This window comes from Syngnathus typhle, linkage group LG3, assembly GCF_033458585.1.
Source record: "Syngnathus typhle isolate RoL2023-S1 ecotype Sweden linkage group LG3, RoL_Styp_1.0, whole genome shotgun sequence".
NCBI lineage: Eukaryota > Metazoa > Chordata > Actinopteri > Syngnathiformes > Syngnathidae > Syngnathus > Syngnathus typhle.
The window spans coordinates 3055565-3067872 of record NC_083740.1 but is presented as its reverse complement, the minus strand read 5'-3'; the positions used below and the strand labels follow the sequence as shown (position 1 = coordinate 3067872).

Genomic DNA, 12308 nt, shown 5'->3' with positions numbered 1-12308 from the left:
AAAATACATACTTCATCAGTTGTTGGAGAATATTTTGCGGAGAATATTTTGCCGTGACAAAACGTCTCATCGAGGGTTCCGCCCTTGTGAGCAAGTCGGTCATGTTTGATTGTGACACTGGCAACATTTCGCAGGAAGAATCCGCCGGAAAACTACAAGCTGCCCTAACATCATTTTACCTTCACATTGGTATTGCCGACATTCTTCTAGCTGGGAGTAGATATTAGGTAACATGGCTGAATGGAGAATAGTACATTTTAGTCTGCTTATCGTTGTCACGAATGTTAGCCATTGTGGGCTCACCACAAAGCTTCTTGGTGCGAGTTGGTGCTATGAACTCTCCATCCCATCCATGGGGCTATGATGGAATCCTTTTGTAATGTATTGTTACTGTCCTGCATGATCTCAGCATTGCTGAAATCCAAACTTTGTCCTCAGTAGAAACCATGGCTGGACCTGTCAGTCTGGACCTCGATCCCATCTTCCTGAAGGGACTGAGTTACCTGCACTCCAAGAGCAAAGATTCTGCTGAGAAGCTCAAAGCGCTGCTTGATGAGTCCCTTTCCAGAGGGAGCGACACATCCTACCGCTTGGTCCAAAAAGTATGTCGCTATTGGGAATAAGACAAACTGTTGTCATCATATAAGATGGTTGAGTGCCAGGACAGGTGTCACAAACTAACATTCTGCAGTATATTTTTCTGTGACCAGCTCTTTTTTTTTTTATAAGAAAAAGTCCAGTAAGTTATTTTAACTTTTGACGTCCCGAGAGACAAATAAGTTTCTTGTTTTGTGTGTATTTTCAGGATCTGGAGGTGTCCAAAGGTTCCGTGTCAAAACTTAGCTTCAGCAAGCAGGACTCCAAGTCCTCCTCCAGCTCTTCATCCTCCAGCATAGGTAGCAAATCCAGCTCTGATAAGAGCAAGAAGGACACTGATAGGAGATCTTCTGAGAAGGTATCGATAAATCATTTGATCGGGTGAGGGGGGATTCACAAATTGGGGTTGAAATAAATATCTTGTCCCTGGGATCTTCGTGATCAACAACAGGTTAGGGTTGACTTTGGCGATGTGGACCCGCCGAAAAAGCCTCGTTTAGAGAAGCAGGATCGCTCCTCGCCAGTTACCGTGCAGACGAGCAAAGACCTCCTTCCTAACCTCAACGACTATGACGAAACCAACGCTGACGACTTTGCCATGGAAATGGGCTTGGCGTGCGTTGTTTGCAGGTATGTGTGAACATGGTTCCTATTAATTGCGGACATTGCGGAGTCATCATCTGTTGTTTTAATTCCCCCAAAGACAAATGACAGTATCCATGGGAAACCAGCTGGTAGAGTGCCAAGAGTGCCATAACTTGTATCACCAGGACTGTCACAAACCCCAAGTGACGGACAAAGAGGTCAACGACCCCAGGCTGGTGTGGTATTGTGCTCGCTGCACCCGACAAATGAAGCGTATGGTGAGAAACATTAGCTTTCCTAAATTTGTACAGAGCAATACCTGGTTCTTCCATGTTGGGCATAACTGTTTGTTTGCACTAGGCGCAAAAGCCCCCGCAGAAGCCTTCCCCGGCCTCCGCCTCATCAGCACCGGTTGTGATCAAAGACACTCTGGTGAAAAAGTCGGAACTTAAAACCAAGCCGGACACCACTAGCACCTTCCAGGCTTTCAAACGGACAGAAGTGAAGGTACGTGTAGAAGGCGGTTTGTTTTTTTGTTGAATGTTTTCAGATCGTGTCCAAACCGGTCGCCAACCTCTGCCGTTTGCAGACTTCCACGTCGGCCAATCCCGCCGGCAACAACTCGTCGTCGTCAGGCAGCGGTCTAACGGGCTGGGCCGCGTTTGGCGCTAAGACCAGTCCATCCCTTCCCATCAGCTCCAAATTGGGTTCTTCGGGACCAAGCGGGAGCAACAAGGCAATGACTACACCACCCGGCCAGAAACCGGTAGGCCTTTCTGGTCTCGCCGGAGCCAAGTCCGGACTCGGGGCTGCGAAGGTTCCCGGGAGCGGCAACGGAAATGGCTCGAGCCAGGTATCACTGAAACCGCCACCCTTGACCCTGGGCAAGCAGCCGCTTAACCGCTCATCCAGTAGCGAGAGCCAAGGGAAGGGTTCCGCCTTGTCGTCGGGGGCGGGCTCCCCTGGCAGCTCCCAGGCCAGTCCAGGAGCGAGTGGCACAGGTGGGAGTAATAACGGAGGAACCAACGGAAACAATGGGAACGGCTCTAAGGTTCCACCGGGAGAAAAAACACCAACATCTCAAGAGTCCCAGTTCAACGCCATGAAACGGTTGCAGTTGGTGAAGAAAAAAGCAGCGCAGAAAAAGATCAAGAAATAAGCGGAAAAAAGTTCAGTTCGCTGTGGTACGGTACTGAATGTTTTGCTTTTCCATCGTCGAGTTCCTTAACTTTGCTAGCTTGACACTTTGCTCGAATCATGAAAGACACACAAAACCCAAGACCAAGATCTTTGTTTCTTCTTCTACTGATGATGTCGTCCGTGATCTTATTTCTATGGAGTGAAGAGCATACATACATTTACATACTTGAATCTTACTTTTTGTAAATGCTGCTGCTCTACTGTGCCTCATCATGTCCCAACTCATCCAGCCCAAGTCATTCTCTTTCTAAATTGCAAATGTAATAAAAATTCCACATATGAACAGCAACAAAGAGTCATGTGATGTAATATACAATAATGGAAAAAAGTAATGAATAGTCGTTTTCATAGATGTTGTTTAATATTGTAATAAAATAGAAACAACAGAATCTTTTTTTCACATTCAATTTCTCTGATAAATTATTTCACGTACGATTTTTACTTCATTTAAAAATGTATTCGTATAAAATATTACTTCTAAACACTGTTGTAAAAGTGCTCAGCACAGCAGCTCATAGAAAAATGTTCTTCATTCGGTCACATTGTCAATATGACAAAATCCACAGTTTGCTTTCTCAAAGCACAAATATTCAGATGAAATGATCTGTGTAACAATGATAATAGTCTGGATTTTTTTTTTTTTTTATGCATAGGACATCCTACCAAGGTAGTTGGCGGGGACATATCCCCGCTGACCATCAACCTCCGCGAGCCACCATTCCTTGTTACCGCCCTGGTCATTAAATTGCAAGATGCGTACATGCTGGTACTCCTGCAACGTCAGCTCCTGGTCACAACGGGCTTCAAATGCATATACGGCGTAGTACTGTGCAAAAAAAAAACAGAAGTTAGTTTAAAAAAACCCTCAAATGTTCCTTGTCCTCAATATATAAATTAAACCAGCAGATGGCACTGTTGGCTAGGTTTTTGCCGTGATAGCGCCACCTGCCATGTTTCCTACCTGCTGAGCGTCTGTGTCAAACGAAACCTCCAGGTCATCCACGGTGTCCAATTCGCCCTGAAGGCCCGAAAGGTTGGAGCTACTGTCGGTGGTGTTGAGACTGAAGCTCCTCAGGCTGCTGCTTCCACTGCCCGATACAAAAAGGCTCAGGTTGTCAAAGTCTTCGTCGGTCATGGTGGGCGGTTGCTGTTCTTGTTGCTGCTGTTTGGCCGCCTGGCCTTTCCTCTGCGAGTCCCTCAGAGGGTTGTACTGCTTTAAGAATGTGGAGTACACGTATCCCTGTTCCCCTAATTGTAGAAACAAGTCGAGTTTACAACATCATCCAGAAATCTTTCAAGACAACAGTATCTTATTGAGTATTCTAAGACATTGTTCTGTTGTAGCTACAAGCTACACGTAGAGCTTTGCTAACTCCAGGTATAGAATAAGATCAAGAATAAGATCCCGCAAGACAACTTGTGGGGATTCTTGTCCTCCCAGGGGGAAACAAGTCTTCCATTGTTCTTCTTAGCACTCTCAAAAAAACAACAACCGTGTTGTCACAGAAAGTCTAAGAGCGGAATTGATTTTGTACTTGTTTTGGAACCGCCGAGGCTTTTTATTCCTAAGTAACGCCGCCGACAACGTGGTTTGTTGTGGTGTTACGAGGGAACAGATCCCCGGAGGAAAGGCTAAATCGATTCGCAACTATCGCAAGAACACCTGGGACTCGCTCTTTTTTATAAGAAAGTTTTCTCTGCCAGATTCACGTCAATTGGTCAATGGTCAATGAATTTATCCGATCCAGGTATTAGGCCTGACCCGTTTTGGGGATCGTCTTGCTTTGCGTCTAACTCGGGACTTGACGTTCAAGCACAAACTCGCCTCCGGTGTAAACCAGCCAGCGGCTGATACTGCCCAACGGGTCTGTGTCCTCCAGCAAGGCCACCAGCTCCCCCTCCAGCAGGCTGAGGTCCTCCTTCTGGCAGCCGTTGCACTTCCTCTTCAACTGATACAGACGACTCGGGGGATATTCGGCCAGCAGTCGGGCGCGTTGTTCTTCTGTCTGATGCTCCACCTCCGGCGTCTGGAAGACAACAAGTGTTGTTAGGTATGTATGGAGTATGTGAGCTGGCACGCTGTGTGGAGCTTCAGGTGGAGAGAGTTCTTCCAGGGGATACTTTGAAACATTACAGAGGAAGCTTTTTAAGTGTAAATGGCTGAGACCTGATGGAGCATGGAATTGCCCCAGTTAATCACCACCTGGGGGTGTCCTTTGTGTTCATCTTTATCACTTGGAATTTTCCACCAAACTGTGAAAGTCTTTGAGGGAAACGAGAGACTTTGAACTTGACATCCAGACAGACGACGATCTTGACACTGAACTGACGAAGGCACTCGAGTAAGAAAGCTGCGGGTTGAATCTAGGTCAGCTTTTTTTTTTTTCCCGTGTGATATTTGCTTGTCCCATTGTCCCGAAAACATGTACGATAAGTTTGTCGATTGTATTTAAAGTTCACGAGAGTCAGTCAAGACTCTGAATTGTCTACGGTGTCGACAAAAAAAAAAAATTTGTTAAAGACACTTAATTGTCTTGAAGCCTCAAGATTGTCTTTGGTATTTACCAAACTTAGTCTTCAACGTTTCAGTCACAGAGGCGCAAAATAAGCGTCGTCGTCATGCAAATTAATTCTACGACCGCTTATCTTACCGCTATTTTTTTGTCTCGTTGCCTCTCGAAGCTGACTTTCCGCTCCATTAGCTTCTGTGCATTCTCTTTGACAAACACCAGATTGTTCAGCTCATCCATGATGCTGTTCTGCACCTCAGCGATGTTCGACAACGGAGCCTGTGAAAGACAATGCAAATTAGCATTTTAGCGTTATATAAATATGCTGCTTTTTTTTGTCTACCCACTGGTAGTTGATGTATGGAGGGAGCAGCCAACAAAATTTCCTCCATCAGGCCTCTGAGCAAGGTCACGATATACGCCGCGCAGTTAGTGAGGATAGCGTAGGCAGCCATGTTGAACCGTTGCAACTCCTCCACGAGCAACGCGTTGAGAGCCTCGTAGTCCCTCCTGGCGGGACCGGGTGGGTCTACGGATACCAAGCACGGGGTGGAGGAAGAGGTAGATGACGAGGATGAGGACGTTAACGACGAGCGCTCCAGCCGGCTGCAGTAATCTAGCAGTTTGTCGTAACGTTTCTGGATGAGCTTTTGGGGCGCAGTGAACATGCCCTGAAGAGACAAAAGTGGGCCGAGGACCAGACGCTCCATGTTGTCTTTCTGTGAGAAGACAATATTGGACGTTGAGCGGGAGTCATTTTAATGAAGAGAGCCACGGAATGCTAACATCAACGCTGCTGAGATGCTACCGCTACTAGCTAAGAAGACGTTAGCATCTTTAGTTAGCTTTTAGAGCCCTAACCAAGTAGACAAGCCTCTATTTGCGCGCTAAAGACAGCAAAAGGTTACTTCGGTTACTTTTTACGTATTTCAGCGGACCAATTTGAATCCTTTCGTTGAGAAAAAGTTCAAATTCAGGATGCTACATCGGATAGTCATGTTAGCAATTCATTTGAAACGCCAAGTCCATCAAATATAAATTTAATGGATCATTTTGAAGAATTTCTTTCTGAAGTACACTCAAATCGTGAAAACCGACAACTTTAGGATTTATTTCAACCCGGTCAGACTAGAAATTAATCGTCGACGGTTCGCCAGAACATGATTCAACATCATATATTTCATATCACTCTTCTTCATGACTCACGTAGCGCTCATAGGGGTCGTGATTTTTCGTGTGCGATGAGCCGTTTGACTCTTTGATTATGCTCTCCATCTCGTGGACTTTGTCAACAGCGACGGACACCATCTCCTGAGTTGGACGTGACCATAAAATCATGAGCAAACAAAGAATATCAAGGCCGTACGTTTTAAGACTTTTCACCAACCTGAGTGTACTGCAAGTAACTTTGGAGATTCTTCACTAGTTGCCTTACTGCTTTCTCCAGACCCCTGAAGAGTTTCTCCTCTCTGTCGAACACTTCGTCCCTCACCTGCGGGTTGAAATTAAAAGCTCAAATTCTTTTGATTCTGAGAAGAATCCAAAATAATAGACAGTATTTTGAAGGTGGTTCTTACTTGTGGTTCAACTCCAGTGAGGATCTTGAGATAACCTGCGAAGCGATCACCTTTCTTCCTAATGGAGTGGATGTTGAGCTTGTGAAGTTTACGCAGAGTTCCTTCATCTTCTGAATTTTTGTACTTCATCACTGGAAATCCATATGATAAGAGAAGACAACGGATAAGATCATTTTGCTCCATCTTGTATTTCGCCAATCACCTCACCTATGTCCTTGCGTCGCTTGAACTCGTTGATGTTGACGTTGATGATCTTCACGGCGGTGAAGGCTTCTTGCAACGGCCGGAAATCGGGGTGATCTTCGGGCGTGGCCTGCCACAGCTCGCCCAGCAGCAGCGGGTATTTCATGATCCTCTGGACTGGCTTGATGAGAAGTGAACCCATGTCCAGCAAGTGGGGCTTCCCTCTGTGATGTAAAACGATGGTGGAAAATAGACCCCCCAAAAAAGTCTGCAGGGTTCCATTTTTTGGGCATACTCACTTTTGGTCATAGAGTTTCCTGTAAATTAAAGGAAGACACAAGATTTGAATTTAGATTCTTTCATAACACTTTGGAAGCTCAAAAGTTGAACGCCCCTGAGAACATACAATTTTGACATTTCTCCGTACTGTTCCAGCATACCTCAGCAAGAAATCAGTTTTAGAGGAAAAATATTTGCCTAAAGAGTCGCTAAATATTGACACAAAATCCCAAGTTGCTAAATCCGTTTAGGCCGGCTTCCTTGTACGATTTATCTTTGCCCTTCTGCGTTTACGTGGACATACAAGCTCCGCTTCAAAATGGAGTGTTAGGAACCAGAGTGAATTAAGCGTGCTGAAATTATTTACCCTTTGTGTTATTTAACCAAATAAATCCGAGACCTTTCATTAATACCCATGGGAACTCTTTTGAATGGGGTCCTGTATTCTTCAACGTTAGAGATTCCACTTTATTAGGAAGTTGTCGAGAGAAATGAATATTGTGAGGAAGTACCACTCACTTCATTGCTCGTAAACACGTCGTGAAATGTTGCTTTATTCCTTCCTCTTTTTCGTAGGATTCCAGCACCATGTTGGCATCATCGTGATGGTAGCAGTAAATCTTATAGACATCCTCTAAAGCTGCTTTTGCCTGGATGAATACTTCTCCTTCACATTCAAACAAACATTTTTCAAAAAATTTGATTAACCAGGCATCGAGGGATAAGGAGGGCGGGCGATGAATATTACCGATAATGACCGTCTCAGGATCCGGGTCGGACAGGGCTTCCCGAAGTCTATTTAGGAGTGCGGATGAGACTTCACACACCGTCTCCATGTTGGTGAACAGATGATCCACATCGACAACCTAACGTAACAGTGGGCAGAACATTTCTTCATCGAAAATTCTAATTTACTAAGACCCTCAAGAACCCACCTGTATGCTTCTCAGAGGCTGCAACACTTCTCGGATGCACAGCTCCAGGTCAGTATGGAAGTCTTTTTCAGTCTGTATCAGCTCTTGGATGACCTTTGATCGACGATTCATCTTTCTCGACCGGACCTCCTCTGGGTCCAGCGCAGGCGAGGCAGGACTGGACAAGTCGTGCGGTGTCATTTTTTCTGCGCAAGAGCAATTATTGTGAGGAAAGCTTGGTACTATTGTGGTTCTCATGTTTGCTGAAGTTAGAATCTTGTAGGCAGGTTCTCCCTGTACTTCCACCAGTTGTCTTCACAATTTGATCAGAAGACTTTAAATTGTTGATGATAATGGCAGAGGTATGTGAATTCTAACATTATTAATCGTGTGTTTGTGTTCAAGTGATGGCCATACCACATGAATGCACTACAGTATCATAGCAAAAGCTAGGATAGCGGTGTTAGCGTAGATTAGCATTAGCTAACAGCTTTGGCTGGCTACCGCAAACGGATACATTTTAAAATATTTGGCAAAATTATCTGGAGTTCTTCTGTCAAATATTTTTATACTTCATTATTTTAGCCATTTTTTAATTGAAAATTTGATACATTTCTAGTTTGTAATTGAGAAAGGAAAGAAAATGCCACCAATTGACAAACTGGTGTTAGTCTATTTGTTAGCAAGCAGGATAGCCCAAAAAGAAAATTCTACTAACGTAGAATCAAAGTCTCTTTGTTCCGTTAACTTTGCGGCCTTCTTTTGGTGTATTATGTCAAATGTATTATTTGTTAGTAATGCTAGCATGTCGCGACTTAGCATTACGACGTGAAGGTCGGCGAAGACGGAGAGAATCGTGACCTTAATTTTGCAATGACTCCTAATACATGGCTACTGTTTGTATACAAAATGTTCAAGCTTCAGCCCGTGCAGGAAGGAATAAACGTGCTGATCCATCAGGAAAGGGCATTTCTTGGGAGAATAAAACTTTCGGAGCTTCCTGCAGTATTTCACGGTGAACAAATTATTGCGACTGGAGCGCCACGAGGCCTCATTTAACATGCCAGTCAGGCTTTTTTTTTTTTTTTATGGCTCATGCCGCCTAATCAGTCTGCGACGGCTGTGCGCTTGACTTCGGGCAAGAGAGAAGCCGCCTCGCCGCCTAATCGATGCCACACATGCGGCCTCCAGCTCAGGGCGTGATTGTGAGGAAAGGGAAGGCTGCAGGGAGCTCGTGTCAGGTTACGGAATGAATTGCGCCGCTGATGTAATGCGCCGGCGTGCTCAGGCATTCCATCTGCTCGCCGGCCATTAATTTGCTCGCACCTTTGCAAGGACACACACACATGCGTATGCACACGCACGAAACGATTTGACCACAGTCCGAGAAGCCACAGCATGCTGAATTGCTTAGTGCATAGAACATTCCATATTCTAGTCAAGCCACTAGAAATAGACTGTAAATCAAATAATTCATAACACGGCTCAGCAAATGGACCACCATCCAACTTAAGATATATTTTTTTAATAAATCTGTTTTATGTAAGGCTCGTAAGTGGGTGTGAATAAAAGAGTGAAAGTGGATATTTGGAGAGGCAGCCTCATCCCATTTATATATGTGTATAAATATATATAAATGAAGTGAATGAGCTACTATTTGACATGTGATGTCACGAGAAAACTACCTCTTCAACATTTTGATGGGTTTCACTCCAAATATCAAAAGTCCGCTCATTTGCAGAATATTTTAACCTGATTATTGAAAATTAACAAACATTTACACTTTAACCAAAGCAATTTCACTGTCCGTTCAATGAGTAAATAGCTATTTAGCACGTAGCTTTATAAGAAGCGCATCTATTGGCTAACATAGTGTGAACAAAAAGCCTTTTGTCCATTGCATGTGCACTGCTCCTCAAAGACTCTTTTATTTTATTTTTTTTAAATTTCTAAGAATGCCAAAAACTTAGATGCTTTACATCCATTTTAAAACGGTTCATTAAAAGTGCTGCAGATCACATCCGGACTTCTTTGTCCATTTATTCTTTTTGTGAGTTCCCATGAAAGTGGATCCAGGGCTTTTCACTGCCTCGGCCCATTGAAAAGGATCTTGGTGTATCTTGTATCACCACGGAGTAAAAACGACATGGCTCTCCAAAACATGTTCAGTGGGATCTGATCTCTACTGAGAATTCCGGGAGAATAACTTACGTTTCTAGGAATGTACTCCAAGTAGTATTTATTGTACTAGTATTTCACTGAGGTCACGTTGCACGGGTCGACCAACCTGTCCGGCAGGCAGGTGACAATTTTTTTGACTTGCTCACGTGTTTCCTCTTTCTGGTGAAGTCATCGCTGTGTCAATATTTGCAATGGTAATATCCCTGTCAATATGTCATGCGCTTTGTCGGCATGTGCGTGCGGGCCAAATCCAAAACAGGGACTGGTGGCAGGTTTACTGAAAACAACAAGAGTTGCCATTGTGCAAGTTTGTTGAGGCAAAACTCAAATTGCCAAAAGAGCACTCGAGTGAAGTGTAAAGCTGCGAAAAAATGTGTGTGTGTGTAGCCTATGCTGAATATGCGTGAAAGCGGCATTATCAGTCGACTAACAATCGGGAGGAAGCTAGTTTCCGAAAAGGGTCAACGCACAAGACAAGTGTTGCAGGAAAGCCAACATAGTTTTGACTATAAGGGTGATGTCACTCATTTGGCCTGAAGTGTGACATTCCCAACCATTGACTCCCGTAGACGGGTTGTCTGGGAACGTGTATGTGTAAAAACACAGCGTCAGCATAAGCTTGTTCTCTAGTTTAACTAAAATCAGCAGAGTTCGGGGGGGGATTCGAGTCACATGACTTGACTCGAGTTGGATTTAAGACGCTTGGGACATGCTTGCTAAACTCTTGCTTTTAAAAAAAAGACTGACTTGAACTATATGGTTTATATATATATAATATATTTATATATTTTCTAGCCGGTGACCTGTTTATTGTGGTTTGATATTGTATGTGTGCGTGAGTGTGTGTACATATAGTGCAACCTGGCAACCCAGGCAGTTTCCTCTAATGCATCATTGCAGAGGCCACCAAATGAAGCAGATATTATAGAAGGTTGCTCTAGGGATTAATTAATTATGCAGTAAAAAAAAAAAAAACAATGGCTTAAAGTTATAACCGAAACAACAACTTCACTGTGAAGTTCACCAATGAACTAAATGAATGGAGATCGTGATTAAGTCCGAAGAAAAGAAACTAAGAGAATAGTGTGGGACAATTTAAATTAGTGTATGTAAAATGTAAAAATGGTCAAATATATGACAAGCTTGTATGAATTATCCGTAACCCCAAATAATGGCTTGACTGGACATACTTGAAATTTATCCAGGCCTTGACTTGTTATCTTGGCCATAGTAAGTCAAATAAAGCCGCCTCTGAAAATCATTTGCGGAAAGCAAGAATGTCAAAGTGCAGCGCTTGTTTACCAGCTGGTGTGCGCCACACTTATCGGCACAGTTTGCATATGTGGATCCTGTCCCCGTGAGAGTTTCTCCACCTCACAGGAACATAACAGGTGCAAAGCTCAAACTAGTCATCTCAAAGTTTTCCAGGCTGACCATTGGATTGTTGCCACTCAGGGGATGTCATTAGCCATCTTACCTTTAAGTTTAGCGCTGTACTCCGTCTTGTCAGACTGACTGCGCCTCACCAGCGTCCCCAGGTTGATGTCACCTTTGCAGGTGTCGTCAGTCACGATGCTGTCCGTCTTCCTCCTCTCCAGGTAGCGCAGGAACACAGGCCGGTTCCTGCGCTTGATGACCTTCTCCCCTTTCTTCTCGGCCCCGCCGGCCTCGCTGGGATCCATGGTGAGCTTGCCCCGTAGCTCGTCCGGTAAGGAAGGCAGCACTGGGAGAGGGAACAGGTGCACTTCTTTCCCCTGTGTGTTGGTTACCTGCTCTGTGCAGGTAACTAAGCTCCGCCCCTCCCGTGTTCATCTGACATGAGAACAGCGTGAACACGCCTTTGCTCTGCTATGGGATGTGACTTCCCTAGAAAAAGTTTTTCGAGCTACAAACCTGAGAGATAATATCAGCGTGCCCTCTTGAACCCACATGTAAAAAAAATTAATAAAAAAATCTAAATAATGAATTTCAATACTATGACGTGACATAAAAAGTTAAAACAGACCACATAGTGTATTGATTTGTCATTGTTATGTTTTGGTAGACTTATTTTATTATTATGAAATATGGATATTATGTATAATTATATTCATTAGCTACAAATGGTATTTAAATTATCGATATATGTCTAATATGAATAATGTAGTGATTGAAAGTGTATCTAAAAAAAATAATAAAGTAATATTAATTATCATTAAGGTAATGGTCATTATATAATAAAATAAAGAAATATAATTTGGCATTATGGTGATGGTGTAGTGCTTGTATGATTGAAATGAAAA

The 12308-nt window shown here is 43.8% G+C and overlaps 2 protein-coding genes across 6 annotated transcripts; one reads left to right on the top strand and one right to left on the bottom strand.

Moving 5' to 3' along the window:
* Window positions 1-37: 37 nt before the first annotated feature.
* ints12 (integrator complex subunit 12) lies at window positions 38-2665 on the top strand. 5 transcript variants are annotated; one of them, XM_061274099.1, is made up of 7 exons: window positions 38-189; window positions 442-602; window positions 806-955; window positions 1049-1227; window positions 1301-1460; window positions 1543-1689; window positions 1772-2665. In XM_061274099.1, exons 1-7 carry the CDS (start codon window positions 102-104, stop codon window positions 2339-2341), a joined length of 1455 nt encoding a protein of 484 aa, XP_061130083.1. In that variant the 5' UTR covers window positions 38-101; the 3' UTR covers window positions 2342-2665. The 5 variants fall into 5 exon arrangements, with proteins under 5 accessions (XP_061130083.1, XP_061130087.1, XP_061130085.1 ...); XM_061274103.1 differs by having other exon boundaries at window positions 77-227; XM_061274101.1 differs by having other exon boundaries at window positions 85-189; window positions 439-593.
* A 59-nt stretch (window positions 2666-2724) lies between these two features.
* arhgef38 (Rho guanine nucleotide exchange factor (GEF) 38) lies at window positions 2725-11820 on the bottom strand. Its single transcript, XM_061274095.1, has 14 exons — window positions 11504-11820; window positions 7867-8051; window positions 7680-7797; window positions 7451-7598; window positions 6952-6969; window positions 6677-6876; window positions 6470-6600; window positions 6280-6384; window positions 6099-6203; window positions 5240-5611; window positions 5034-5171; window positions 4208-4409; window positions 3344-3630; window positions 2725-3208 (listed from the first exon to the last, which is right to left on the bottom strand). The coding sequence occupies exons 1-14, from the start codon at window positions 11706-11708 to the stop codon at window positions 3026-3028; spliced, it is 2397 nt and encodes a 798-aa protein (XP_061130079.1). The 5' UTR covers window positions 11709-11820; the 3' UTR covers window positions 2725-3025.
* Between the last annotated feature and the right edge of the window lie 488 nt (window positions 11821-12308).

Excerpts from the sequence above, each read along its gene's own strand:
- ints12 (XM_061274098.1), top strand. The coding sequence starts at position 102 with ATGTTTGATTGTGACACTGGCAACATTTCGCAGGAAGAATCCGCCGGA. Across the intron at positions 956-1,048 it reads ATAGGAGATCTTCTGAGAAG|GTTAGGGTTGACTTTGGCGA; the intron begins GTATCGATAAAT and ends GATCAACAACAG. Across the intron at positions 1,690-1,771 it reads TCAAACGGACAGAAGTGAAG|ACTTCCACGTCGGCCAATCC; the intron begins GTACGTGTAGAA and ends TGCCGTTTGCAG.
- arhgef38 (XM_061274095.1), bottom strand. The coding sequence starts at position 11,708 with ATGGATCCCAGCGAGGCCGGCGGGGCCGAGAAGAAAGGGGAGAAGGTC. Across the intron at positions 8,052-11,503 it reads GTACAGCGCTAAACTTAAAG|AAAAAATGACACCGCACGAC; the intron begins GTAAGATGGCTA and ends GCTCTTGCGCAG. Across the intron at positions 5,172-5,239 it reads CCTCCATACATCAACTACCA|GCTCCGTTGTCGAACATCGC; the intron begins GTGGGTAGACAA and ends TGTCTTTCACAG.